Here is a 27,939-nt window from a genome sequence, read left to right on the forward strand (position 1 = left end):
GAAGGCTGAGCTGGGAGGGCAAATGATGGAGCACGTGTTGGGTCCCTCAGAGGAGAGGCGACTTGGATTTCTTTCTGGCTGAGCTTTAAGTCATGAGTAAATGATACAGGCTTCTGAATTGGGTCTCTACTCCAGCCCTGCTTGTTTATAACTGCTGCAAGATGTGAACTACCTCAGCCATGGAGCCCAACCATTTACCTGAAATAATTGTGATTTTTTTCCTGTTTTTCATCCCCACTTCAAGGAGAGAGGGCTTTTGTTCTGAGGCATGTCGGTAAACCATGGGGATTGGAAGGGGTAGACCCCGAGCTCTTCATCATTCACAGAGGGTCCCAGGAAGAAAATCTCCAGTGCCGTTTGCTCAGAGTGCAGGGGGCAGGGTGAGGCAACCAGTTACTATCCTTTCACATTTGACATTGAATGCTTTGTTTTAATTTCCTGTATTTGCACTTATATCAATAGTTCTTTTGCTTTTCAGCTTTTGTTTCCAAGCAGTTTTATTTTGACTTGGTTGTGCCTCATCTTAGGTCCATGAGTTTTGTTTGTTCTCAGACGAGAGAGTATATGGAATTAACTTGTCTGCAGTGATGAGGTTTTCACTTCATAAATTTTTTCGTTAAGTCAGGAAGTTAGGAAATATAGCTTCTTGGTTGCTATTGCATATTTGGGTGTGGTTGAATATGATGTTAAACTCTTCCCCTTTTTTGCTTTTTGATAATAAAATATCCATAGTTTTAGAGGAACTTCCCTCAGGTTCTTAATGGGCTTTTAAAAGGGTCTCTTCACTACAGAAGCCATTTGTAAAGAGGACCCGTGATGGCAAATGATTTGCTTGGTATTTTCATTGTGTTCATAAAGGCTCTTATTTTTCACTCACAGTGAGGTGAGGTCTCTGCAGAACCACACTGCCACTCCCTGGCAGCTTTAGTACTTAGCTTACCTTACAGAGCTGTGTAACCAGATCTGTATGTTTCATTCTAGGAGCACCTCCTCTTACCTTCAAGGTTGATGTTTCTGGTTTCCTTAAAGTAAAACCTCAGAATGTTTTATTCCTGGGTCATGAGCTGTCACTTTTGGTGACCAGCCTGTCAACAAGTCATATATTTTGTGCATTAATCTTCCTAGTCTGCTGCAGAAAGTCCCTGTCTCATTATCAGGGCCATTCTTCCTCCTCCTCTGTCCCAGGACTACAATCGCTGTAGCTTCTCCCTGTGGGGCAACAGAGCCTTAAGAGATTTCAACGGAACACGTATCCACATAAATAATACTGTTAGAAGTAAAAGGAAGTTGGAAAAAAAGGAAAACCCACTTCAATAGACATCCTTTTTTGACTCCTTTGAATTCTGTACAGTGTGAATGGAGCCCTTATGCCTGGGCTGGAAACTTTTCCTTTGCTTCCGAGCACATGTTTGACTTAACCATTCTCCTTGTTGAGAGTTTAAGACTTCTCACTGTATTACACCAAGGCCAGTAATGAGTTATTATCAATACCTTTGAAAGATCTTTTAATTTAGAGACAGTATGATAAAGTTTTTGAAATTTGGACACATAAAGTGATTTTGATTAACATTTTTTCCTAAAATGAAAACCTTTATGAATATAAAGTAGAATGAACAGTTTGGGAAATCTTTATACTTTGCTTGTTTCTTGAGTCAGGATGGGACGTGCGCTGTTTAGGCCTTTAACATCAGAGGGTGGTGTAACCAGTCTGAGTAATAAGCCCAGATTATAATAATGGATTATAAAATGGCTAGATGATAAGATGATTGTAGATTAGAAGTTGGAAAAGTACTGGGAAGCTGCCTGTGCTGGACTAGATAAGGGACACAGTGAAGAAAGCAGTCAGAACCCAGCAAGGGAAAGGCTTGGAAATATATGATGGAACTCCAGAATGTAAAGTAGAAAGAAATGGTTTGTGGAATATCTTGAGCATCTTAAATGGGAATATTCGATTTGACTGATTAACGTGTGTCACTTTTTATTACCATGCTAGTTTATTAGCTTTATGGAAACATGTTAGTTATAAGAAAGAGTAAGCCTGCTGGGTAGTGTTATGTGGCTTTTACAACATGTAACAAGGAACCAGTAATTATTACAGTGATCCTCCTTCGCCCCAGTTTGGTTAGCACCAACCTCATACTGAGCAAGCTACCGTGTAGATTGAAAACAATTATCATGTGAGGGATCACTCTTACATTAAGAAGTAATCATTCTGAATGATCTTTTATATAATGCATAGGTCGTATTAGAAGCATCCCAGTGTTGAATTTTGAGAGTTTGGTGCGTAAAAATGCCTGCGGATACATTAGCTGCTTTAAAAGGAGATTTGTGAGATTTCTGTACCTGTTTGTTAGTGTATATTTAGAATGTTTTGATTGCATATAGGATGAGTGTACCTCTTAAGTATGGATTCTTTTTTGAAATGAGGTGTGAGAATTAAGACACACTGTTACATGTAAATGGAAGCAATGGTGGTTTTCCATTGAAATTGATGGCAAATAATTCTTACAACTAGAAATGTCATTTCATGACCATTAACATTGAATTTTGTATGTAAGAGGAATGATTTTGCAGTTATTTAAAATTATGAGCGTTATTTCTTAGAGCAGTTAAAGTTATGTATTTACCGATGCTGAAATTTTGATTTTCACCCCACCCTCCACCCCAATGCCTATTGGAAATGTGTTGCCTAACTCTGTGGGTTTAGTTGAAATAGCAGTCTCCAGGAGCTCTGCTGAGTCTTTTCACTACTTTGAAATGTTTGAGGACTTTCCCCCAACCCAAAGCAAATGATAGTGCTGGTGTCTAGGAGATTTTCTGCCACCGTGAGGGTTGCTGGCTAGAACATGTCAAAGCCATCAGTGTCAGCTCTGGCCAGCCACATGGAAATTGTGCTGTCACACCTCACCGTTGTGCCAACTGTACACACACTTTGGAGGTTGAATTTTCCCTGGGGCTCATGTTGCTTGGCTCCCAGTGGGGCACTGGATGTTTTAGATAAAGTCTGTAAGCTAGCGCCCTGACCTATTTCACCACTGTCTCACAAATTTTGAACTGGGCTCTGGGCCAGAGCCTTTGAAGACCTTGGTGTCGGTCATTTTCACCACTTGAGTTGACTTGCTGGTAATTCCTACCACTTGGAGTTTTAGCTAGAGAGGTACAAAGCTCTCCTATAGCATGTGATTGGGACTAGTAAGTAATGAATAAATAAAATTTAAAGAGTGGAGAATCTAAATGGCTGACTGATTATTCTGAGCTCAACTTTCAGTTCCATGCTAGAAGAGTTATAATATTCTAGATGATGCAAAGGTGACGCAGCCCTAATGAAACAGTAGACTGATTTCTTAGTAAATGAAATTATTCTCTATATAAGCCTTGGAAAATTGATGGGTAGTTTTTAAAATAAATCACCATTTAGTCAAAAAAAGATACTTAAAAGCTGGCATTAAATTCTTGTACATCTTCCTTCCAGCCTCAGCATTCATTTACATTTGCCGCTGAGAGGTGCAGGTAAGTAAGCTGCGTTGTCAACATGACTTCAGTGATTGTCTTTCTGAATGGTCCCTCAGTCTAGCGAATTAGACATGGATTCCTTGATTTATTCACTGGATGTGTCATGGGTATGAATGAGAAATGCATTCTCATTAGATCCTAGTACAAAATGTCTTTCAGAAATGATGTGTCCTCAACTTTACCATATAAGGCTATTATTTTATAGTTTCCTTCAGTTTCCATGTACTTGAGCTCTCAGTAGTTTATAATTGCCCAGCTCTGCCCTTTTAATAATAATATATACACTCATTTGGTGAACTATGAGGTGCTTTTCTTTTGATTCAATTATGTTATGGATAAGAAAGAGATGGGGAGGTATAAGCCCATGAAAGCAAGATAGCTGATACTTGACTGTGTGTTATGAACATCTTGTATGTAAAATGATCAATGTACATTTAAAATGCAAATTTTCTTAAACTTTCTTCTCCTTTTTGTTCCTTTATCACTATCAGACATTTAGTCAATTCCCTTTTTGTTGTGCTGAGATATGATGCTGCTTTCTCTGTTTTATTTGTTGTTAGGATTATCACAACCAGAGAAAGCAGCTGTTTGCAGTATATCATTTTTTATTAACTCTGTTTCTGATGACCAGCTGCCAATAAGTTCAGCATTACTTTTGTGCCTTTTCTCCAACCCCATGGCAGAGTAAAAATTTTCTTCCCTATAGAAATCTAATATGGATGGTTAGTGATATTTTAGATATGCTTCTTTACTTTCTCTTGTACCTCAGTTTCTTTATTTAGAAAACAAGGATAATAAAGTTCTTATATCATAAGGGTACTTGTGAGAATGAGGATATAAAGGTTTTCAAACAGTTTAGAGTGCTAAGATAAGCACTCTAAAAGTGTTAGTTGCTGTTATTATTTTTGATAGAGTGGAAGGAAATACATGGCAGTTGCCCTTTAAGTGACATTCAAATTCCTATGAAAACATTGGACTCTTTAGTGCTTTTATGCTATAGACTTGTCAGGGCTGAGTTGGAAATGACAGAAATATTTTATTACTATTCTCAAATATTTTACTTGACTGAAGAATACTGGTGAATAGCTATTAACTTTTAGCCAGGGTTGCTTAATTTTAACCTTAAAAAAAAAAAAAAAAGTCATTTAGTAAGCTTCTCCATGTCTAATTAAGAACATCTAGTATTAGTACTTTCAGATTCCCCTCAAAATTGCCTTATGTCTGAGCAAAAGCTCTCCTTAGCCCAGACTGAAAAAATAATAATTTGGTATCCTTGGAAGTTCAGAGTTCAGTGACTGTACTTTGCCATCAAAGATGCCAGATGTAGTTTGCTGAGGAGAGAATGCAAAGACCCTGGGATAAAATAAAACAATGCAGATAGAAAATTTTTTTTCCTTGAGAGTAAAGATTTTTTTTAATGTAAAGTTAGTAACAGTACATTGGCATGTTTTTCAACTTTATATTAATCATTTTTTTAAATAGGAAACAAATCAAAAAATAAAATAGGACACTCGTGTACTCACCCACAAGATTAAACAGATGTTAATATTTTGCCATGTTTGTTTCCTATCTCTGTTTTTTGAATAACAGTAAAGCATAACAGATTGTAGCTAAAATACCATTCCCCTTCTTTTCTGCTCCCCCATCCCCAGAGGTAATCATTTCCTCAAAGTTGGATCATATTTTTGCATTTTAATTTATATGTATCTATAACATCGACTGTTATTTTGTGTTAAGCCTTTATGTGATATTTATTCCCATACCAAAGGACAGTTCAATTGCTTCTGCTTTTTTCACTATTCCCAGCAGTGCTGCCGTTAATACCCTTCTTGTGTAAAATATGGGGCTTTTCTCTCACAGACCACCTAGAAGTGGGACTCTTGAGGGGTGGGCATCTTCACCTTCAGCTGTTTGGAGATTGCTCTCAATTTGTAGCAGGATAATCTCTCCTATGAAAAGTTTTTATGAGTTCCTCTTTCTTGACATCCTTGTCAGCACTTCTATTTAGACTTCTAAATTGTTGCCAATTTCAATAGGCGTAAAATGTTGCCTTATTGTTTTGATTTGCAGTTCCCTGAGTAGAGTGAGATTAAGTATCTTTTCATCCATTGGTTTTTCAGGTTTCCTTCCCTGTAAATTCCCTGCCGATATCATTTGCCCATCATTCTGCTACGTCCTTTGTTGACTTTGTCAGATCTATATGTTGCATATATATCTTCTCTCAGGGTGCAGCTTTGTCTTTTCACTTTGCTTATGTTTTTTGAGAACAACTCATCCTGAATTTGTTTTACTTTTTTTTTCTTATGAAGGGAATTTGCATCAATATTTATGAGTCTTATAGGCTTAAGTTTCTCTTACTCCATCTTTTATATCAAAGTGGTACATTCCTTACATAAGGAGTTTAGTGGTGCTCCTCCTTTTTCTATTCTCTTGGAACATTTGAGATAATCTCTTCTTTGAATGTTTGGTAAAGTTCACCCTTAAAACCATCTAGGTCTAGTGATTGATTTATGGGGGGGGAGATATATGTGGAGTTACACTATTGGTTCTTTTATGGTAATAGGTCTATTCAGGTTTTCTGTTTATTAAAAAAGTTTTGATAAATTAGATTTTTTTCCCTAGGAGATTACTTATTTTATCTGGTATTTTCACATTTATTATCAAATGTCATTCCTAGTATTTTCATGTTATGTTAATTTCTACCATATTTGATTATGTCCCTTTTTTCTGGTATTTATGCCTTCTCTCTTCCTAATTTGTCCAATTTAGTTTATTACTTATTGCTTTCTCATTAATTTCTTATCTTAAAATTTTATATTCTTCAGGTGTACTCTGTGTATTTTCTAGCTTCTCAGGTTAGATGGTTAACTAACATTTTCAGTTTTCTCTCATTTGCATTTAAGGCTACAAAATTTTCCCTAAGATCTGGTTTACCTATATGCCACAGATTTTGACACGTCATTGAAAAGGATTCCCAGGCCCAATTCTGATGTGTGTGTAGGCTTCTCTACACCAATAAACAATTCTCAGACACCACAGTGTCCAAGAATTCAACTCAATTCTGACACTGTCTGCCCAGATAGCACCAGATTCCACAGGGTAAGAGTTCAGTCAGTCCTACAAGACTGCCCTCCCTCCACCAACACATACTTTAGATGCCGATCACAAGCCCAGGTTACCTGTGCTTCTGACTCACAATTTGGATGTTCCATTTGGGCCTCCTCCTTAGATTCGATTGATTTGCTAGAATGGCTCACGGAACTCAGGAAAACCCTTTTACGTAGTAGATTACTGATTTATTACAAAAGATTTTAAAGGATACGAATCAACGGCCAGATGAAGAGATACATAGGATGAGGTCCCGAACAAAAGGGTTTCTGCCCTTGTGGAGCTTGGGGCCTGGCCTGGGGACATGTGGAAGTGTTTTCCAACAAGAGACCAACTCACTGTCTTTGGGTTTTTGGAGGCTTCACTACATAGTCCTGATGGACTCAGTCATTGGCCATTGGCACTCCAGTTCCTCTCCCCTACCCAGAGATTTGGGGGCAGGATTGAAAGTTCCAAACCTCTAATCACATGGTTGGTTCTCCTGGCAATCAGCTCCTGCTCTTGAGTGTGGTCCAAAAAGTCACCTCATTAACATAGCAAAAACACTTTTTATCACTCTGCACAGTTAGGGAATTTCAAGGGTTTTGAGAGCTGTGAATCAGGAACTATGGGTGAAGGCTGAATATCTTACAAAGCACAGTATCACAGCCATGTATTTATTGGTCAGTTAGAACATTTTCCTATTGGCTATTATGATTCCCTGTGAATTATTTAGTAAATTAAAAAAATATTTATATACATTAGAGAGTTTTCGTTTATGTTTTTCTAGTTTTAATTGTATTACTCAGAAAAGCTCTACAGCAGCGGTCTCCAGGGACCAGTGCTCCTATGAGAATCTAATGCCTGATGATGTGAGGTGGAGCTGAGGCTGCAATGCTGGTGCTAGGGAGCAGCTGCAAATACAGATGAAGCTTTGCTCCCTAGCCCACCTCTCACCTCCTGCTGTGTGATGTGGTTCCTAAGAGGCCACTGACCAGTACTGGTCCCTAGCCCTGAGTGGTGGTGGGGTGGAACCCTTCTCTATGGGATACTGATTCCTTGGTATTTTTTGAGATTTGCTTTGTGTTGTCCTAATTGGTCATTAAAAAATGTTTAATGTTTGCTTGAAAAAAATGTGTATTTTAAATGTTGGCTATTCGGTTGTGTGTATTCATTAGATCAAACTTGTTAATTTTTGTTAAAGTCTTCTGTATTCTAATTTTTGTCTGTCTGCTTGATCTCTTAAATATTTATTAAAATCTCTTTAAGATTGTAGCTTTGTCATTTTCTTCTCTTTGTTCTTGTGGATGGAAAAGGGGCTCTTTGATCTAACCAAAAGTAACCTCAGGGTGATCTGATCATAAATTCCTTACTGGGCAGGCCATGGTGGGTAGTTAACGCCTCAAGCTTGTAACTTCCCTAGTAAAAAGATATCTTTGCCTTACGCAAGCCCTATTATTTTTGCGCATCTAGGTTAATACACCTCTGAAATGCCTCTTCAGAGCATAAACCACCCCCAGGGGAGTACATAATCTTGTTAACTATTCTGTAATACAGTCATAAAGATCTCCCTGCCTTACTTTGTCCCAGATTCATGTAATCTTTCTTATGTTGCTTCCTTAATTCCAGATATATAAAAAGAACTGCAAAACTGCCATTCTCCAGAGCATTCGAGATCTTGTTTCCCAGCATGTTGTCAGTTTGGCTCAGATAAACTCTTATAAATATTCTCTACAGGTTTGGATATTTCTTATGTCCAAACCTATTTAGTTAGATGAGTTAAAGTTCATAGTGACTGTAGCTTCCCCATGAATTGTTTCTTTAAATGTTAAAATGTAGTGACAGTAATCTTTAATAATGCATTTCATCTTAAAGTTTGTTTGTTCTAGTATAGCTACCTAGATATAGGATATTTTTATATCCTCTCCTTTAGTTGCCTTTGGTGTTATTATTTTTAAAATGTGTCTTGTAGCTGGTTTTAATCTAATCTGAGACACCCTGTCTTTTAGCTAGTAAATTTAAACCATTCGTATTTACCACAATTTGTGATTTATAGTTGGTTTTATCCCTACCATCTTATTTTGTGCTTTATGGTTTTCATGCTTTTTTTGGCCTTTTAAAAATTTCCTCTTTCAGTTTTATTGAATGAGGCTTTTTTTTTTTTTTTTATTTCAACTTCCCTCCCACTCCACATACTTTTTGAAAATTATATATAGTTGACCCTTGAACAACTCAGGGATTAGGGGCCCTGACCTCCCTTGCAGTAAAAAAATCAGCCCTCTGCATACTAGCATTCCCAACTACAGACTGAAAATAGAGTTTGAGCCTTGAATAACACAGGTTTGAACTGCACGGGTCCACTTATATGTGAATTTAAAAATCTCTTTTCCTTTAGTGTTTACCCTTAATTTTAACATACTTACATTACTTAAACTCTAAAACTAGCCAATTTTTCAGCCTTTCTTTAGAGAAAGGCTCTGGAACCTTTGAACTCTGATCATATCTTTTTATATCTTACGTATTATTATTGTCCGATATTTTAGTCTGTACTCCAATTAGTCATTATTACTACTGTTATATAAATTGTCTGTTTACATTTACCACATTTGCCAGTTATTTTTCTCACTGTTGTTTTGGTAACCCAGTTATTCCAGTTTACTTCCATCATCTGAAATAAGTCCTTGAACTTAATTCTTTGAAATTAATTTTAAAATTCTTTGAGATAAGTCTAAGAACTTAATCTTTGAATAAGAGTCTATAAATGGTAAATTCTCTGTCTCTTTTTGTTTAAAATGTCTTTTGTTTTTGTTTGTAGTCATTTTTCAATGATAGTTTATCTGGATATAGAATGCATGGGTGGTGGTTTTTCTTAGCATTTCTAAGATATGTCTTTGTTTCTGTAATTGCTTTTGTGAAGCCTGCCCATGGTTAGTCTACTTACTCTCTCAGTAGGTAATCTGCCTTTTCTCTATGGCTGCTTTTGAGACTTTATTTTTGTTTTACATGTTCCAAATTGCATTAGGGTATGAATAGATGTAGATTTATTTTTACTTATTCTACTTGGGACTTGTACCTCTTGAATCTGAAGACTTATGCCTTTGATTGGAAAATTCTCAGCCATTATCTCTTGTTTTTGCCTCTCGTCTGTTCTCTTTATTCTCTTCTGGAATGGCTATTTAAATGTATGTCAGACCTCATCCTGGCCTTCCTGTCTCAGAATGTTTTACATTGCGAAATACCACACATTCTAAAGAGTAATTATATCTATAGTTTAAATAATAACAATACATAATTTTATATAATATTATACATTAGTATATAATTTAATAGTAATATTATAAAATGGACAAATGTTAGCCCACCACCAGCAGCTTGAGCAGTAGAACAGTCCCTGGAATACTAGCTCCAGGCATGGAGTACTCACATGGTTTTTGAGGGGATGCAATAAGGGAATTAGGTAAAACTGGCTTAAGTATTTAGCAGTTCCTTCTTTAAATAAAGATATGATCAGGAATGGGATAGAGTGGGTTCCTACAGCTGTTAAATTTGGGGGTAACATATATTGAGCACTTCAGGTGCTGGGATAGTACCAAGTACTTTACCTTGATTGTCTCAGTTAATCCTCACATCAGTTCTTAAAGAATGAACTATAATATTCTCATTTCACAGATGAGCAGAGTTTGAGAGAAGAAGTAATTTCGCCAGGACCCTAGAGCTAGAAAATAACAGAGCCACAACTCTAGCCCAGACAGTCTGGTTCTCAACCACTGGTGCTTTGCTCCTTGTAGATGACCCATGTGGCTTCTCCTATAGCACCTGGATTCTGTATAATATTATCTTCGTTCATTGGTATTTTCTTTTATGAATTCCTTTTTTGATGATGCAGTTCAGGAGAGCTAAACTGGATTAATTAGTTTTGCCAGAGAAAGGATGGGGGTGGAGCATGTGAAAAACTCAGGCCCTGTAGACAGGGCCATCTTCATGTCTCAAAGAAAACCTTTCCAAAGACTGTGACCCCTACAAGCCTGATTGAATGCCCTTCTGTGTTCCTGCCACCCCTGTACCTGTCTTGGTGGAGCAGATCTCATGCTACACCGTAATCGGTAGTTTAAATTAATGTCTTCTGTCCTCTCACTGGACTCCACGCTCAGCCAGGACAAGATTGCCCTGTTTAGTTCTGTATTGCCAACACTCGGCACATTGGCCCATAAAAGTTAACAACTGACATATATTTGTAATTCTTAATGGTGGAGTAAATATATTATGCTAGGAGAACTAATAATAAATCATAGTGGTTTTTATTTAGTATTTACTATATTCTAGGTACTGTAATTAGAATATTTACATCCCTTGTACAGATGATTATAGTACTGAGTTATAATTTACCTAAAAAACATTCTCTCATTTAATCCTTACAGTCATCCTGGGACGTAGGAATTTTTGTTATTCATTTTACGGATGATAAGCTGAAGCTCAGAGAGATTATGTGACTTGCCATGCTGTTTAAGAAGCATAGTCTGTGTTTGAACCATCTGTCTGACTCTGGTGGCTGTGGTCTTTGCACTTTAGCATACTGCTTCTCTGGAGATTTCCACAGCCAAGTCAAAGTGGAGAAATCATAGAATTTATTGGTCTTGGAAAATTGCCAAGAAGCCTGCCCCAGTGCTGTGATGGCTTGCTATAACAGGAGAGCAACAACAACAACAAATGGGTTGTGTTGCATTGCAGTGATTTCTTTTTGTTTACCTGCTGTTAGAGCATGTAGAACCTCAACATGAATTGACATTAACCTTCTTAAAAAAGGAAGTAGCTTTTGTACACCTGTTGTTAATAACAGCAGCATTTGTCTTGGTTAACAAAATTGATCTAAGCCAGATTGGCTTGTTAGATTCAAATGTGTAGCATGAGCAAATTGTGATGGCTACTTATGACCAACATTAATGAGATGTGGAACTAGATAATGAATGAGATCTAAGTTGGCGTTAATTAAACTGGCTGGCTGGCATTTCTGTTGATTGAAGACAGCAGAGAAACTGAGACATTTAAATTCAGTATGTCCTTTAACCCCTAAGCAATAGCGAAAGCATTTCTTTTTTATTACTTTAACTTTGCTTACAGTGCTGTTCATTTCCAGAACTGTTAATTTGTATTTTCAAGGATATTGGCTTATTATATAAAAAGTTATATTTTATATTTTGAATAATATCAAGTTTTGTGGGATTTTTTTTTGTGGTAGAAATACACCTATAATTTATAATTTGGCTATCATAGAATTGCATTTTGGTAAAAGACTTTTCTATTCTCTTTTGCTATGTCTATTAATGCAGTTGATGAAATAAAATCTTTGCAGTTTTAAAAATTTGGATTCTTAATTTGGTGGAGTGTTCTCAGTAGCAGCTGTTTCAAGAAATGAAAATTGACAGTTCTTACTACTTAACATTGGCTGATATGAATGTCATCATATGCAGACCATTGAAAGTTGTGGGTGGAGGTGATAAAGGGAAAATGGATCTAAGAGAACACACAAACTCTATGGTGTTATTACATATAAGTTTGTTTATCTCTTCTTTCAGACTGGTCGAATTGACAAATCCTACCCTACAGTATGTGGCCACACAGGACCAGTGCTCGACATAGACTGGTGCCCACATAATGATCAGGTCATTGCCAGTGGTTCAGAGGACTGCACGGTTATGGTAAGCTCCCAGGGTGTGGTATCACACAGGCCAATGAGACTCACTGCTGTCTTCAAAAAGTGTGTGTGTGTGTGTGTGTGTGTGTGTGTGTGTGTGTGTGTGTGTGTGTGTGTGTGTGTAGGGAGGTTTGGAAAGCAGAAAATCATAGATAGCAGTTTGTCCTTGGGATTGATTATACAGGATTTAGTGACATTAAAGTTTAACTGCAGATAAGCTTTTTATAAGCCCTTATTTCAAGAAGTTGTACAATGATGTTCTTTTTTTTTCTTTTGTGAGTGTGTGTTTGTATGTGTTTGTTGACAGTTGACACATCAGCTCCATAGAAGGACATTAGAGAAACTGAAATGACTTTTCAGTGAATGCCAGAGGACCACATGACCCCCCTCCAAAAAGGAGAGAAAAAACTGTAGCATGAATTACATATTATAGTGAAATAAGTTGCCAAAGGTTATACAGATAAAATGGGGTTGTAATAGATATTGAGAGATAGTAAAGAGTTTTTACAAGTGCTTCTTTCCAAGCTAATGTCAGAAGGTGTGTTCTGTCTGGTTGACCCTCGTTAAGAAAGTTCTTTTTATGTAGCTATACAAACATTTTGGAAGATTTTTAAAGTAAGTTCTTTATATTCCCTCATTTGGATTCCAAAAGTAGGTTATTTATGAAACCAGGCTTTGGGGAACTTTTTAATGTAAAGTTGTTCTTGATTATGTTCTTCTTAGCCTTAAAATGTAATTATTAGTTTGGATCAGTTTTTAATCCTAGTGCAAAATCTGTTGAAAAGGTTAGGCATAAACACAGATGGGGAGTACTGAAGTACCGAAATATGTATTAAAATAAGCGAGGTAGTCAGCTAAGTTGCAGGCTCTTCCATGCGTCAGGTGGAGAGCGTGGAGAACCACACAACTTTCATTTCTTCTTTCATTTTCCGTGGATTGAACCAGACTCAGAAACATTGTTTGGAAGCCTTTGTTTATTAAAATTATTTTACATAAACACAAAATAATTCCTGAACTGTGTCATTTAAACATTTGCTCATTTTCCCTCATGGACTTTTGGCTGAGGATAACTCCTCCTGTGATCTCATAATTTTGGCAGCCAAAGCATATTAAAGAAATATGCTGCCATTAAAAGGAATTGTTCCGTTTAATGTGCCTTGCTAAATTGATCATTTTAATGGCTGCAGACATATTTTGCTAAGGGAAAGGAATAGTATTTTGACCTTATGCCAAAATCTTAAACTGAGAGTCTTAACCTCTCTTGAAGAAGCAGGTTTGATTCCTCTTTTTTCGTCTCCAGCATTATTGGTCTTGTTACTCCTTTAAGAAAACTTTATATTATAAAACATACTAAACTAAAGTGAATTTAGTTAAGTGAATTAAGTGAGTTAAGTGATTACAAAGTGAACAACCTGTAATCATCATCCAGGTCAAGACATAGAATTTTCTCGGCCTGTCAGACTCTTCTATGTGCCCCATCCCAATCACAACCCCCTCCTTCCCTAAAAGTAATCACTATCCCGACTTTTCTAATACTTCCTTGCCTTTTTTATGGTTTTAATCACTCCATTGTACATCTGTAGACACTGTAGCTTAGCCTTGCATGTTTTAAAAACCTGATCATGTTTTTTAAGTCTTTCTTAATCTTCCTCCATCTTTTTCTTGTCCTAAACAGTTGATCTGTTGAAGGAGCCTTTCTTTTGACTTGTATCTTTCAATAGTCTAGATTTTGCTGATTGCACCCTCATGGTGATGCTCTCTGTCCTCTGAATTCCCTGCAAATTGGCTGCTGTATCCTGAAATGTGATCAGATTTAGGTTCAATCTCTTTGACATGACTTTATAGCTAGCTAGTGTTAGGCTATTTCATCAGGTGACACATGATGTCACATGATGTCACCTGATGAAAGAGCCTGGTTTTTGTTTTTGATTTATATAGCTATTGACACTCAACACTTAGATCCAGCAATTCATTAGAAGTCACAAAATGGTGCTATTATTTTGTTTCCAATTTTTAGCTTGTAAAAATTTGAAAGTAAAGCTTCCTTTTACCTACTTAGTTATCAAATAGTACAATTCATATAGGAGAGCAAGATAAATGTTTAATTCTTTCCTTTTATTTACCCAGTTTTCAAGATAATGATTTGGTACTCTGTCTTCCTCAGAAGGTGATCAGCTCGTTCCCCCACCCCTTTTATCTTGAACTCAGGGATTGAAACATGTTTCATAGGTTTCAATCCATCACAGTTTTTATTTCAAAGCTCAGGTCATCCAGTCTTTGTTAATAGGAACCTCTCAAGGTTCTCGAGTCCTTTTGGCATGACCCTAGTTGTTTTGATAGCTTCCTTGCTATTTGGTATGTTAAGGCCCCCTATTAACCCACACCTCAAATCAGCCACTTCTCTCAGAAGCTCTGGTTTATTTTAATGGAAAATGGCATTTCTAGATCACAATCTGGGTGCTAGAGATGCTTATTGTTACCAGAGTGATCATTATTTTTAAAACTTTGCTATTGTAATAACTACATGTGATGTCTGGTGGGTACTAGACTTATTGGAGGAATTATTTAAAGATACAATACCTTATGACAAATCTTAATATTTCTAATTCAAATTCAGGACTATAGAATTTTTACCTAACCTCTTTAATATTACATCTCTATCTCCTTTCTTCTACACTAAGAATCCTATTCTCAAGGACTTAAGAGGATGAATTAGAATATCCTGATCTATCTCATTTGCTTTTTCATAGTATACATACAGTAATCTCAGAGTAAAAATACTAGTATCACAACTAATTATGATTACAGAAAACAGTTTTTAAAAAAAAAACCGTTCTTCCTCCATTTAAAAATGACGTACTCTATATTTTCAAGATCACATAGCCATTACATTTAACAGCCTGGACTCTTGAGTTCTGCAGGTAACCACATTTAGTGCTATCCATCAGTCCTTATGGTAATTTCTCTCTAGTCATTTGGGTCATCTGAAGCTCCTTCTCTGGTAGGTTCTAGAGCTATAACTCTAGAATCCAACCAGAGAGGGCTCCCTTCTGGGACAGGCCCCCATATTGAGAGAAATTTTAAGGAATGAAATCAAATAGGAAAGGCTCATGGGAACAATATTCTCTAAGTTCTCCTGTATTGATAATGACCTTTATACTTGAAGGTTTATTTTTCTGATGTAAAATTCTTGGCTCATAGTTTTTCCTTGAGCATCAAAATATATTATTTCATTTTCTTTTGGCATAAAGTGTTGTCGGAAAAAAATCAGATGATAATCTAATTTTCTTTCCCTTATAAACCATGTTCTTGTTGCCTAGATGTCACAAGATTTTTTCTTAAAATATAGTAATTTTACTAGAATTTTATTTATTATTCTGAATTGATATTCCTAGGTTCAGCGTGCGTCTGCTCTTCCAATATATAGTTCCAAGTCCCCTCTCTTGCGCCCCTCCCCTTCCCCCCAGAAAGTTTTCTCAAATTATAGCCTTTAGGATTTTTTCTCTTCCTTGCTTTGATTTCTTCTTCAGGGACTCCTGTTATCCATATGCTTGATCTTCTTTACCTACCATCAGTATTTGTCAGTTTCTCCCCCCCCACCTTTTTTCTTGTTAATTTCTTTTAGACTAAAAATTTCCTGCTTTTTACCTTTGTATTTCTTTGGGGGCATTATCTATCGTGTTTCTTTGATGTTAGGTTCTTTCTTGGTTAGTCTTCACCTCTAAAGTGTTTTCTTATTTCCAATGTTTTATTGATTTATGCCACCTTACTTTTGAGTTTTTCAAGTTCTGATTTATAAAGTTTCCTATCTTGTATGGTTTCCTTAATGTTTTTTATCTTGTTTTGAAGTAGCATGTGATAGTTTTTCTCTTTCTTGAGCATGTCTTTTTAGCATTCTTTCATTGTCTGTAGAGATATTATTCTGTGCCTTATTCTCTTTTTTTCTTATAGTAATTTTGGAACTTTGATTTTTTTTTTTTTTTTTTTTATGTGAACTTAGTTTTCTCTGAACTTTTAGAAGGTGGCTTGGTTCACATAGCTGTTCTAACTTCACAGAGCTCCACCTTCTGTCATTTTCAGGGCGTGTTCATAAGCATGGTGACTTGCTTTCTGAGATTTCCTGGTCTGCTTTTATTTGGCCTTTCTCATTCCTTTGTCCCTCTTGTTTCTATCCTGCTCAGATTTGATTTCATTCCTTGAAATTTGTCCTCAGTGTGGGGCCTGTCTTGGAAGGGAGCCCTCTCTAGCTGGTTTCTAGACTACAGGAGTCCAGACTGCTCCAGCTTCTTCCAACCTTTTTATTTCAGGCCCCTGCAGTCACTTGTTGAAGAGAGCAAAACCACTGGCAAAACCAGTATCCACTGCTGGTCTTGTATTGGCCTGCTGTTCTCAGGTCTGTGAGGTACCCCATTGCTGCCTCATGATTTTTTTTTCCACAGAGGCTGATAAAATGCGGATTACCTGGCTGTTTGTTGGTGTTCTTCCACTCACTTTCATTTGCGTGTTTGGTTTTGTTATCTGTTTGCTCTGTGTTTTTATGGAGAGACTTGAAAAGATGCCAAAACTATGCTGCCACTGATACCACCACCTTCCCTGAATCCTCTAATGTTGCCTCTTATTGGTATTGCCAGAGTGAACATTTTGTAAATTAAATATTACTTTGGGATAAATCTTCCTCCTAGTTTTTTTCTTAAGCCCTTAAGTATGGCACTGATAATTTTAATCATTTAATGGTCCCCAGATCATTTGTTATTATTATTGGGGTAATTAGCTTAGCAGGTAAAATTAAATTTTAAAGAAATATTTGATCTTCTACTCCACCTTATTCTTAATATCTACTTTTCCACTTTGTTATCCTGAAGATAAAAGAACATCATACAGTCAATTGAATAGTTTCAAACAACACCATTTGTATTTAAACAGAAAAGTTCTTTTTAGTTTCCCAAGCCTTGGCTGTTGGCAGTAACCCATGAGCTACAAATAGATAGTATATCAAGGCCTAGTTCTAGTAGAGAAAGGATATGAAGAAAAGCCTGAGACTGGGAGTTCTGAGGATATGCAGGTCACAAAAATGCTTTCAGCCTTAGGGGCCTTACATGTAAAATAATAATGCCAATTGACAGGTTCAAGGGGAGGTATTTTTGCAGTGAGTTTGGACGTGTAGTTGTAGTGGATTTATAGCAGTAAGAATATCTTTAGCAAATATTCAGTGGAAAACGTACAATAGAACCAGTTTGTCAGATGAACTGTAAAAGGATTTAATTTTAAAAACTGCTTTTTGTACTTGTCTAATTTCATTGAGTCCTAAGCAGTTAAGCATTGATTTGTTAATTTTGTGAGTATTGATTTCATGACAGTGATGTCACTTTGGTTGCAGTTTTAGGAGAAAGAATGCCAGCCTTATGGTATAGTCCTCTATTTTTTAGAGATGACTGCTTCAAGCAGCCTAAAAGTAAACATACTGGCATAGTTTAATGTACTTTAATGTACCTTGAAGGTACTACTTTTAATGTACTACTGCTTGAAGCAATGTTTTATACCAGCAAATAACAATTGTATAAACCCTCCTCCTAGAAACTACACTCTGCTCTCAGGTTTTCTATATTTTTGGTATAGTAAATTTTTTTCTCTAGCAATATCTTCTTATGGAGAGTTTAAGAAGTTTTGGCTACTAGTATTTTACTTGGGAAAATTTTAGCTCCAAGAAAAGAATAGTGCTTTAAATAATACAGAGCAGCCAAGTTAAGTTTTGTGAATGATGTTAATTCAACATTGTCCATTATAGTCAGGTTAGTAATCAAGCATAAATTTAAAAAATAAGCTAATTCAGACAGTGGGGTTATATAGTTGTTTCTTCAGAGTCTGGGCAAGGAAAAGATCTTGCAGGCAGAGTAGGAGTCTTACTTGTCTCCAGCTAGGTGTTCTAAACAGTCCCAAATGACTGAGTTTAATGGATACTTTTCCCTTCTCCCAAATCAGTCCTACACTCACTCCTGTAGAAATCAACAAAAATAAACTCCCCATTTTACACATTTTTGCTTCTGTTGCAAATTTTCCTTATACAATTTTAGCCTTGAAATAAAAATGGTTGTGATGTTGTAGTTGGTGATGTAAGTGCATTCCTCAGGATTCATGTCCCTCTCAGCCCTTCCGCAGGGTTTCATGTTGTTTCTATTTCGTACAGATTGCATCTGGGCCATTTGCCAGGGGGTATTATAGCCTTGGCAATCAGAACCCAGCTCTCAGTTCTTGATTTTCCCAAAACTAATGTTGTTCTCAGTGTCATAGCTCATTTAGGAATGCCCTGACTTTCTGCATCCCACCCCTTGGGCTATTGGATCAGCATTTTCTGTAGGGCAGTGGTCCCTAACCTTTTTGGCACCAGGGATGGGTGCTCCTATGAGAATCTAATGCCTGATGATCTGAGGTGGAGCTGAAGTGGTGATACTGGTGCTGGGGAGCGGCTGCAAATACAGATGAAGCTTTACCTGCTTGCTGGCTTGCTCACCTGCTGTTCACCTCCTGCTGTGTGGCCCGGTTCCTAACAGGCCACAGACCACTACCAGTCAGTAGCCCAAGGGTTGAGGACTCCTGCTGTAGGGGACTATGCTGCTCTGTAGCTGCTACAGAATCTGTAAGCCTCTTCCTGTCTCTTTTCTTCATTTTCCCTTTGGAATTAGTATTTTAAAATATATGGCTTTTGAGGGGAATAGCCCTTTTTATGACTATAACTCTAGTGCTTAGCCCAGTAGCAATTCATGATGGGTGATTACAATAGGAAAGCAGCGTCTGGAAACACTTTGTATATGTTTTTAATTTGCACTGTGTTCAAGAAATGAAACCATCAAACAAATTGCACTTTAAAATTACTACTTGAGAGAAACCCAAGTTTCTTAAAATTTTCCTTTTTTCTTGTTGGAAATGTTCTCTTGAGCTGTCCTTTTTCCATATTCAGAATTTCACATTTGAAAAGGATGCCAGTGATACAATAGTTCCTGAACATGGGCTTTAAAGTTGTTTTTTTCCACAGCCACGATGGGTTTTCACTGATTGATTTACTTTTTCATCTGGAAGCCCTTGGGACTGATTGCATTTTTTCCCTTTCTTTCAAAACAAAACAAAACATTTCCATAGTAATGTATTGTCCAAATAGAAAATTTCAGGAACACACGGTATTATTTAAAAAAAAAAAAAAAAAATCAAGTGGAGAGGCCATAGCTTGTAGTCCCTGCAGGACTCACATGCCCACTCTGGGCACAGCAGAGGATGTTTGGTACCTGTTTTCCTCTCTGCTCACTGCACATGTGTTTGTAAAAGCCGATTGGTATTAGAATACTAGTCTGTAGATGTGGCGCAGAGAAAAAGGCTAACGGATCTGCCTAGAGATCAGAGCAGTTCTCACTGTGGAGAGGCCATAGCTTGTAGTCCCTGCAGGACTCACATGCCCACTCTGGGCACAGCAGAGGATGTTTGGTACCTGTTTTCCTCTCTGCTCACTGCACATGTGTTTGTAAAAGCCGATTGGTATTAGAATACTAGTCTGTAGATGTGGCGCAGAGAAAAAGGCTAACGGATCTGCCTAGAGATCAGAGCAGTTCTCACTTGTGCTAATTGGCCTTAGTGTGAACTCATGTGGTATCTTGGACATAAATTAGATATTTGGGTACAGTGCTGCATTAATTTGAAGATAAGACTCATTCTAAGAATTATGATTTTCAGATGTAAAAATACCTGGGGGTCGTAGTGGTCATAGTAACAGCAAAAAAAATAATCATGAACTATATATAGTAGGTACTATTTTTTTGCCAAGCGTTGTTTTTAAGCCTTTATGTGCATGATTATATTGAATCATTGTAACAGCATAGTTAGTTAGGAGTATGTCCCATTTTAGGAAACACAGGTCCAGGGAATGACAGTTTTGTCAAAGGTCACCCTATTTTCAGTATTTCATTCAGTATTTCAGTGCTTGGGTGTACAAAGTGTTTTAGCTCATTTGACCTCTCCAGGAACCCCTTAGGAAGCAGACCTGATGCATTTCCCAGTATCAAATGAGGATATTGAAGCTCCCAGAAGTGAACTCCCTTCGTAATGCTAACATGGCCAGTTAGCATCCCAGCTCTGACATGAGTCCATACCTTCTGACATCTAGGCCAGCATCCTTTCCAACACAACAGGCTGCATCCTAGGTTATACATAAGAATACTAAACATGTACCAAGTGGCACTTCTGCTCTTTGTTCTGGTGCTGCGGGCAGGAACTCTTCAGTTCAAACTGGTAGGCCATTGCCTGGAAGCAGCAGACAGCCCTAAAAAGAGCAGAGAGCCACATAATGGCAGGGTTGTAACTAGTTGTCCGTCGCCTTGTCCTTTCATTTAGTTTCACAGGCTTTTTTAGTCACTTTCTCCTCCCACTATAAATCCTTATGCCTGTGTTATCTTTTTCACTCTGGCCTTTTCCCTGTCAGTTGTGCAGCAGCCTCTTGGGGCATCCACTTTTTAGAAAAGTGCTTTTTATTTTGAAACTTGACACTTGATTTCCTTCCTTCCTCATCCCTTTCCATCTTTCCTTCTTCCTCCTGTCACCTAACTCCTCTTCATCCTTAGAAGTCATCTTCCTAGGAGCCTTCCTGGACATACCAAGTTTGGACAGCAAGAAGGTAACCTCCTGACACTTGTATTTTTGTTCAGCACTCGGCTTATACTAATATAGTCTTGGTTACATGCACCGTGTGGTTTCATTGTATATAATACAAGTAATAACAATAGCTAACACTTATCCAGAGCCTGCCTTGTGCTAGGTATTATTCTAAATGTTTTAGACTCATTACCATATTGGTGCTCAAAACAACCCAGTGAAGATGGGTTCATTATTATTCCCATTTTATAGGTGAGGAAACTTAAGGCTCAGACAGGTTAGGTGAATGTCCCCAAGGTCATACAGCTGATATATGGCTGAATCAGGAATTGAAAAGTTGGTTCTAGTTCAGGAACCCATGTTCTTAACCACTGCACTGTACCATCTTTGCATTTTGGGGGTACTGATTATATTCCAGGCACTGTTCTAAGGGCCTTACTAACTCATTTAATCCTCACAGCAGCCCTAGGAAGTATGGTACTGATGTTGACTCTGTGCACAGTGATGCTGAGTTGTTTGCCCAGAACCATCACAGTAAGCAGCCTGGGCAGGATTTGAACTAGGTAGGGTCCATTTGGCTCCAGAGCCCATGCTCCAAACCTCTACATCACACCCCTTGTCTTTGCTTAGTTTGGTTTTTGGTCTCATAGAAGTCTCCGCTTTCTGTTATGCAGTAAACTCCTCAAGAAAATAGCCTGTGTTTCATGGCCCTTCCTCCCCTTGCCTGGTAATGGGCCTGCCTTATAGTATAAGCTACTCAAGAAATGTATTGAATGAATGAGTAACCAAGATAGTAAAATGGGTTAGGTGCCTGTATTAAATGCATAAACCTAATTGAGGGAACCATTGAATCTGCCGAAAGTGACATAAAGAAGGAACAGCATTTCCTTATTTTAAAAATTATATTAATGTTTTGCTCCATCATTAAGACTTCCTCACAATCCAAGGAGAAGATGAAGAAGCTAGAGAAAGGGAAAGATGAAGTCCCATCATAAGCACTGCTTCCTTCCTCATATTTAAGACTGGAAATGCTGGTTACAAACAAAGCCTCCCATCACTCCATGCTTCATTAGGGACTTAGAAAACGCATTATTTCTTTAATTGGTCATTCAGGCAGAGGTTTTGCAGTCCTGTCAAGAAAACCCAGCAGCCCATGGTTATGGTGCCATCTGGAGATGGCAGGTGGCATTACCATTCCTTCAGTTCTAAGCGTGGGTCAGGATTATCTTGCAAAATGCATTTCCTGTTGAGTCACTAGTCTCATTTCATGATTGTTTCTCTGCCAACTTCATGGTTTGATCAAATCAGTAGTCACTTTCTGTTCATTCTGTTCAAAATTTCAGCTTTCCTTTATACTCAGATAGCCAAACTCAATCTGGAGCTGTTTTATTTATTATAAATCTTTGAATAAAAATAGGCATACCAGGATGAAAGCATATATAGTGCTGGGCAGGTATGTGGTGGAGACAGAAGCCCTCTCCCAAGGGAGAGTCTGTCTGTGGTCTGGGTGATGGTTAGAAAGAGGCAAGGTAGGTTTTCTGTTTGCCTTCTGTGTTTGCATTTGCCTTGTTTAAAATTTGCTGATGAGGGTTCAGGGGAAATTAGGTGACACCCTAAACTTGGGCTTTCAAAACCCATGTTTATTTTGCTATGATTTTCATAAAGGATTATATTTAGCTGGGCAGAATTTAGATGTAAAAATGAAGTCACTTAACTCATGACTTTTTCCCACTCTTGAGGATGGCACATTTTTTGTTCTAATTTTTTGCAGGACAACAGAACTGAACTGAACCTTACTTAAACACTCATCTAATCCAGATCTCTGCCTTCCTCTAAGTAACTGAAAACAGTTGTTTGTCTTCTTCTTAAAAATTCCCAGCAAAGGAAAATTCTGTTTCTCACTTTTTCCACTGTTGAACATGACTTTTCACTGGCAAATTTTAATTTTTCAAGAACTAGTTCCTTAAAAGTCTTTTTTGGTGGTAAATTACATATCTTCATACATAAGAAGGCAATTTCTTTAAACTTGAGCCTTTTTGCAAACTTAAATATTACTTAATATCTGGTTCTACACGGTTCTTGGTGCTATTCTATTCAACTTAGCCGTGACTCAGCCCCTTTCTTCTTAAAGGGTTTTTCTTTGTCTTTTAAAATCTAGGCCTTCCATTGTTAAACATAAAGTTTCTTGTTCCTATATTCTGATGCTTTTCCTGTCCCCTTTCCCCCTGCTGTGCAGCATGTCTCCAATCAGGATATGGTGAATCTTCTGAGTATTCACCACTCGAGAGGATTTTTTAACAGCTTTATTGAGATGCCCTCCTATATAGTTAGGCCATTTAAAGTGTACAGTTCATTGGTTTTTGGTATATTCACAGATAATGTATAATCATCACCATAGACAATTTTAGAATATTTTCATCACCTCAAGAACAAACCCCGTATTCTTGAGCTATTACCCGTCCTCCAACCTCCCAGCCCTAAGCAGCCTCTAATATACTGTCTGTCTCTCTATATTTTCCAATTCTGGACATTTCATATACTCATAATCCTACCATACGTGGTCTTTTATGATGGGCTTCTTTTACTTAGCGTAATATTTTAAGTTTTGTCTATGTTGTAGCGTATATCAGTACTTTGTTCCTTTTTACCGACAAATAGTATTCCATTGTACAAGTATACCACATTTTGTTTATCCGTTTATCAGTTGCTGGACATTTAGGTTGTTTCCATCTTTTGGCTATTACAAAAAATGCTACTATGAACATTCATGTACAAGTTTTTGTGTGAACATATTCATTTATCTTGGGTAGATACCTAGGAGAGGTATTGCTGGGACACATGGTAATAACTATGTTTAATCGTTTGAGGAACTTTGGGCTGTTTTCCAAAGCGGCTGTAACATTTACATTCCACCAGCAGTGTATGAGGGCTCTAATTTCTCCATATCCTCTCCAGTACTTGTTATCATCTGTCTTTTTGATTCTATCGTCCCAGTGGGTATGATGTTTTATCGTGGTTTTGAATTGCATTTCCCTAATGATTAATAATGTTGAACATCTTTTCATATGCCCTTTCAATATTTGTATATCTTCCTCGAAGAAATGTTTATTTGGATTCCTTACCCATTTTAAAAATTGGGTTATTTTCCTGTTATTGAGTTATAAGAGTTCTTTATATATTTTAGATAAAGGACTCATCAGATATATGACTTGCAGACCATTTTTTCCCATTCCGTGGATTATCTTTCACTTTCTTGATAGTGTCCTTTGAAACACAAAAGTTTTTAATTTTGATGAGGTCCACTTTATTTTTGTGCTTTTGTAAGATTTGCTTTCTCTGGTACATGTTACAAAACTATTAGGTACATTTTTATTTCCAAATGTAAAATTATAGAAAATGTTTTAAAAACTGCACCATTGTCCAAGAGCCCTTGCGGGGTGGAGTTTGCTCTGCCCTCAGGACTTAGAGAATCTCACCCCAGTGCTGCTTTTCATAGCTGCTGAATCATTTTGTATTTTTCTTCTAATTTTTTTTTTTTTTTTTTGCATGCTTCTGACTGGAGAGTTTTGAACTTCACAGGCAATTTAAAATAGAGTCTTAACTGATATTAAATAAAAGTAGAAAGGTAATGTTTTGTAGGCGTTATGGGTATTCCGATTTTTAATATCCTGTTTTATTTTAAAAACAACTGTACACAGTTATTTTATAATATTCTGCTTTCATCCAAAGACCATGGTGTGGTCTTCAAACTGGATGGTAACAGTAACTGTGATAATGAAAGGTGATCACTTTCGTGTGGATCGTCTTTCTTCCTTTTCTAACAGGTGTGGCAGATCCCAGAAAATGGACTCACCCTTTCCCTGACTGAACCTGTGGTGATTTTAGAAGGCCACTCAAAGAGAGTTGGCATCGTGGCCTGGCACCCGACAGCTCGCAACGTGCTTCTTAGTGCAGGTAGGAACTAAAACAGACCTCTCCTTTCTCCTCGCCATCACTTCTCACAACCTTTTCTTGTGGAAGGGAGCAGCAGATGTATTTGATTGTGTGCTATACAGTTTTAAAGCAGACCATTAGGAATCCATGATAAGGTGCTGAGATGCAGTGTTCCCTAATGCATATGCACATGTGTGGGGGGGGCTACTTTGACATTCTAATGGAAGCTGTAGCCTTCCTGATTAGGAAAATTGATAGATACATACTTATTTGCCTGTAATTTCAGCAGATTCATGATTTCTGCTGGTACCACAGTTTTAGTTATTCCTGAGGTAGTAGAAGGAGCACAGATAGGAGCCAGAAGCCTTGGGTTCCAACTCTAGTGTTGCTGCCAGCATTAGGGTGATACCATTAGGCGAATGCCCTTCTTCTTTGTAAAAACTACTCTCATTTTTCTCCTTAATACAAGTAGTACATGTATGTTATATAGAATACATAAAAACAAAAGGAAGAAAAAAAAATCACTTATAATCCTACCACCCAGAGGAATAACTTTTCATTGTTATCATTTTGGTGTTTTTTTTTTTTCAGGAGATATTTCTGTGCACATATGTAAATGATTTTATACATGAAGATGGATTCAGACACTTTACATATGACTTGCTTTCTGTACTTAGCGGCACGCCATGGTCTTTTTCATGTGCCATTAAATGTTCTTCCTATGATATTTTTAATGACTCCATTAATAGTCCATTATCTGGATACTTCAGTGTTTAAAATCAATTTTATATTTATGGGCTTTGAGGCTGTTTCTGATTTTTCACTGTTAAACAGCACTGCAGTGAACCTTTGTGACTAAGACAGTGTTCTTATTGGTTTCCCACTTGAGTAGTTGGCAAGTTTTATCTTTCAGAGATGTTTCTTCTCTAAAATTTAGATTTTATCTTTTATAGAAGCAATACAGAAAGCACGAGGGACCTTTGTGGGGTGACGGAAATGTTCTATATCTTAATCGTGATGGTGGCTATATGAATATATACACTTGTTAAAGCTTAATGCATATATACTTCAAATAGGTGCATTGTGTTGTATGGTTATTATACCATGATAAAATTGGTTTATAAAAAAAAGAATACTAATGTTAGTGGTAGAATTTTTAAAGATCTTTCCCTTCACTAGTAAAAAACAGGGGAGCAGTTCAGTTTTTAACTGAAAATAAAGGATATTTATGATACAGTGAGTTAAGTAAAAAATTTAATGCCAGGTACCTATTGAAACCAAGGACTACTTGGACTGCTTTTCAAAAAAGACACTATGTAGGATTCTTTCTTTTTTAAATTATAATTTCCTATATTTGGGAGCCCTTCTAGTGTTCTACTCAGAACCTCAGTCCGATAAGGCGAGAAAACAAATCTAAAGCTGGAATTCCATCATGGAAAATTTCCTGCTTCTCTTCTTACAGAGGCCAAACATTAGGGTATCGTCAGCAGAATGATCTGCATGCTCCCCTTTACAAGCAAAGGAAAATGGTTGATTGCAGCGTTCTGCATATTTTAAGACTATATGATCCATCCACAGTGGCTGAAGTAACCCTATTTGCCTGTGATAAACAAGGCAGAGGAAGGGCCAAGTCTCTACCCCAGAGTTCTGGTCCAACTTTTCATATTGTTGTACAGTATTTTTACCTATTTCCTACGTCTCACCCTTAGGTAACTTAGGGTTTCCTGGGTATTAGTGGTTAATTTTTCCAAAGCGCTTGGTTTATTGACAAGAATTCACCTTTAGGATGTCCCTCTCTTATTTTGCTTCATCCTCGAACTAGTGTCCTAGAAGCAACAAATGATGCTTCTTTTTAATGGGGCCTCAGGGTCTTGGGGCAGACTGTTGAAGGAAGGATGGAATTGATGAACTGAAGAGTTGTGGCTCAGCCAACAGTGTGGCCTCTTTGGGGGTCAGTTTGGAATCATCACGTGCTTACTTGATTATAATTTGAGCTTCTCAAAGTAGGCCAATCTTGGCCTATTTTTTCTCTCCTTTTAAAGATAATGATCTGTTGTGAACAAATGGTTAGGCCAGTCCTTGCATTTCTCTTCCACCTATTGTAATTTGCTGTGCTTTAATCCAAGACTATGTTGTACAGCATCATTGATTTGAATAACCTGCTATCCACTTTCTTGTTGAGTGTCTTAAACAGTTATTTAAGCTCTTTATTTTTAGTTCCTCTGGGAAAGAAGTAAAGTATATTCATTCTGATGCTTGTTTTACTAGAAAAAGAAACCAACAGTTGCTTGGGATCTACCAGCCCAGTTAACTCTTAAAAAAACGTAGCATTCTTTTTCTTGTAGTTCTTTGTTTTGTTCGGTTGTTGTTTGTTTCATATATGAACCCAAACTTAACAAGCTGTTATTTTTCCTTTAACACTGATGTCTTTTATACAAATATCTGTTTTCTTTGTCACTTCAGTTTTTGGCACCCAGTAAGTAGGGCCTCTTATCCGTAGCACCTTCCTTTCAATGCATATATATATCCACCCTGTATTTTTAGTTTTCACAAATGTCTTGTAAAGTGTTTCTAATCTCTGGGGGGCGTGGTTGTGCTTGTTTTTAGGCTGTGATAATGCCATCATCATCTGGAACGTGGGGACGGGAGAAGCCCTGATAAACTTGGATGACATGCATTCAGACATGATTTACAATGTAAGCTGGAACCGGAATGGCAGTCTGATCTGCACAGCTTCCAAAGACAAGAAAGTGAGAGTAATCGATCCTAGGAAACAAGAGATTGTTGCTGTAAGTATTCTTCAGACCAAAAAAACAAAAACAGTATTCGTAGTACTTCAGTGAATGTGAACTTTCTAAGGCAGGTTGCAGAGGCTATCGTACTGGCAAGTGGAACCTTGCTGTGTACAAATGCCTGTGAATCAGAAAAGGCTTGTACAAGCTTCTGACTGTCTCCCAATCACGCTTCTCTTCAGAGTTGTACATTTCCAACTTTTACTCAAGTCTTATCTCTTACTTGGTGACCATTTTTCATTAAGAAATAAAGTTTTTATCAGTTCACAAAGAGTCCTAATGCAGTTA

General features: G+C 37.3%; 1 protein-coding gene across 4 annotated transcripts in view; it reads left to right on the forward strand.

Annotated features, from left to right (window-relative positions):
• The window catches only part of CORO1C (coronin 1C), a 68,446-nt gene that overhangs the window by 30,666 nt on the left and 9,841 nt on the right, over nt 1–27,939 (forward strand). For all 4 annotated transcript variants that reach the window (XM_015597320.2, XM_006922163.1, XM_015597319.2 and 1 more), the window contains 3 exons: nt 12,174–12,296; nt 24,751–24,880; nt 27,467–27,648. In XM_015597320.2, the coding sequence (XP_015452806.1) occupies nt 12,174–12,296; nt 24,751–24,880; nt 27,467–27,648 (435 nt within the window). The remainder of the gene's footprint in view (nt 1–12,173; nt 12,297–24,750; nt 24,881–27,466; nt 27,649–27,939) is intronic.

Source organism: Pteropus alecto, unplaced genomic scaffold, assembly GCF_000325575.1.
Source record: "Pteropus alecto unplaced genomic scaffold, ASM32557v1 scaffold259, whole genome shotgun sequence".
Taxonomy (NCBI): domain Eukaryota; kingdom Metazoa; phylum Chordata; class Mammalia; order Chiroptera; family Pteropodidae; genus Pteropus; species Pteropus alecto.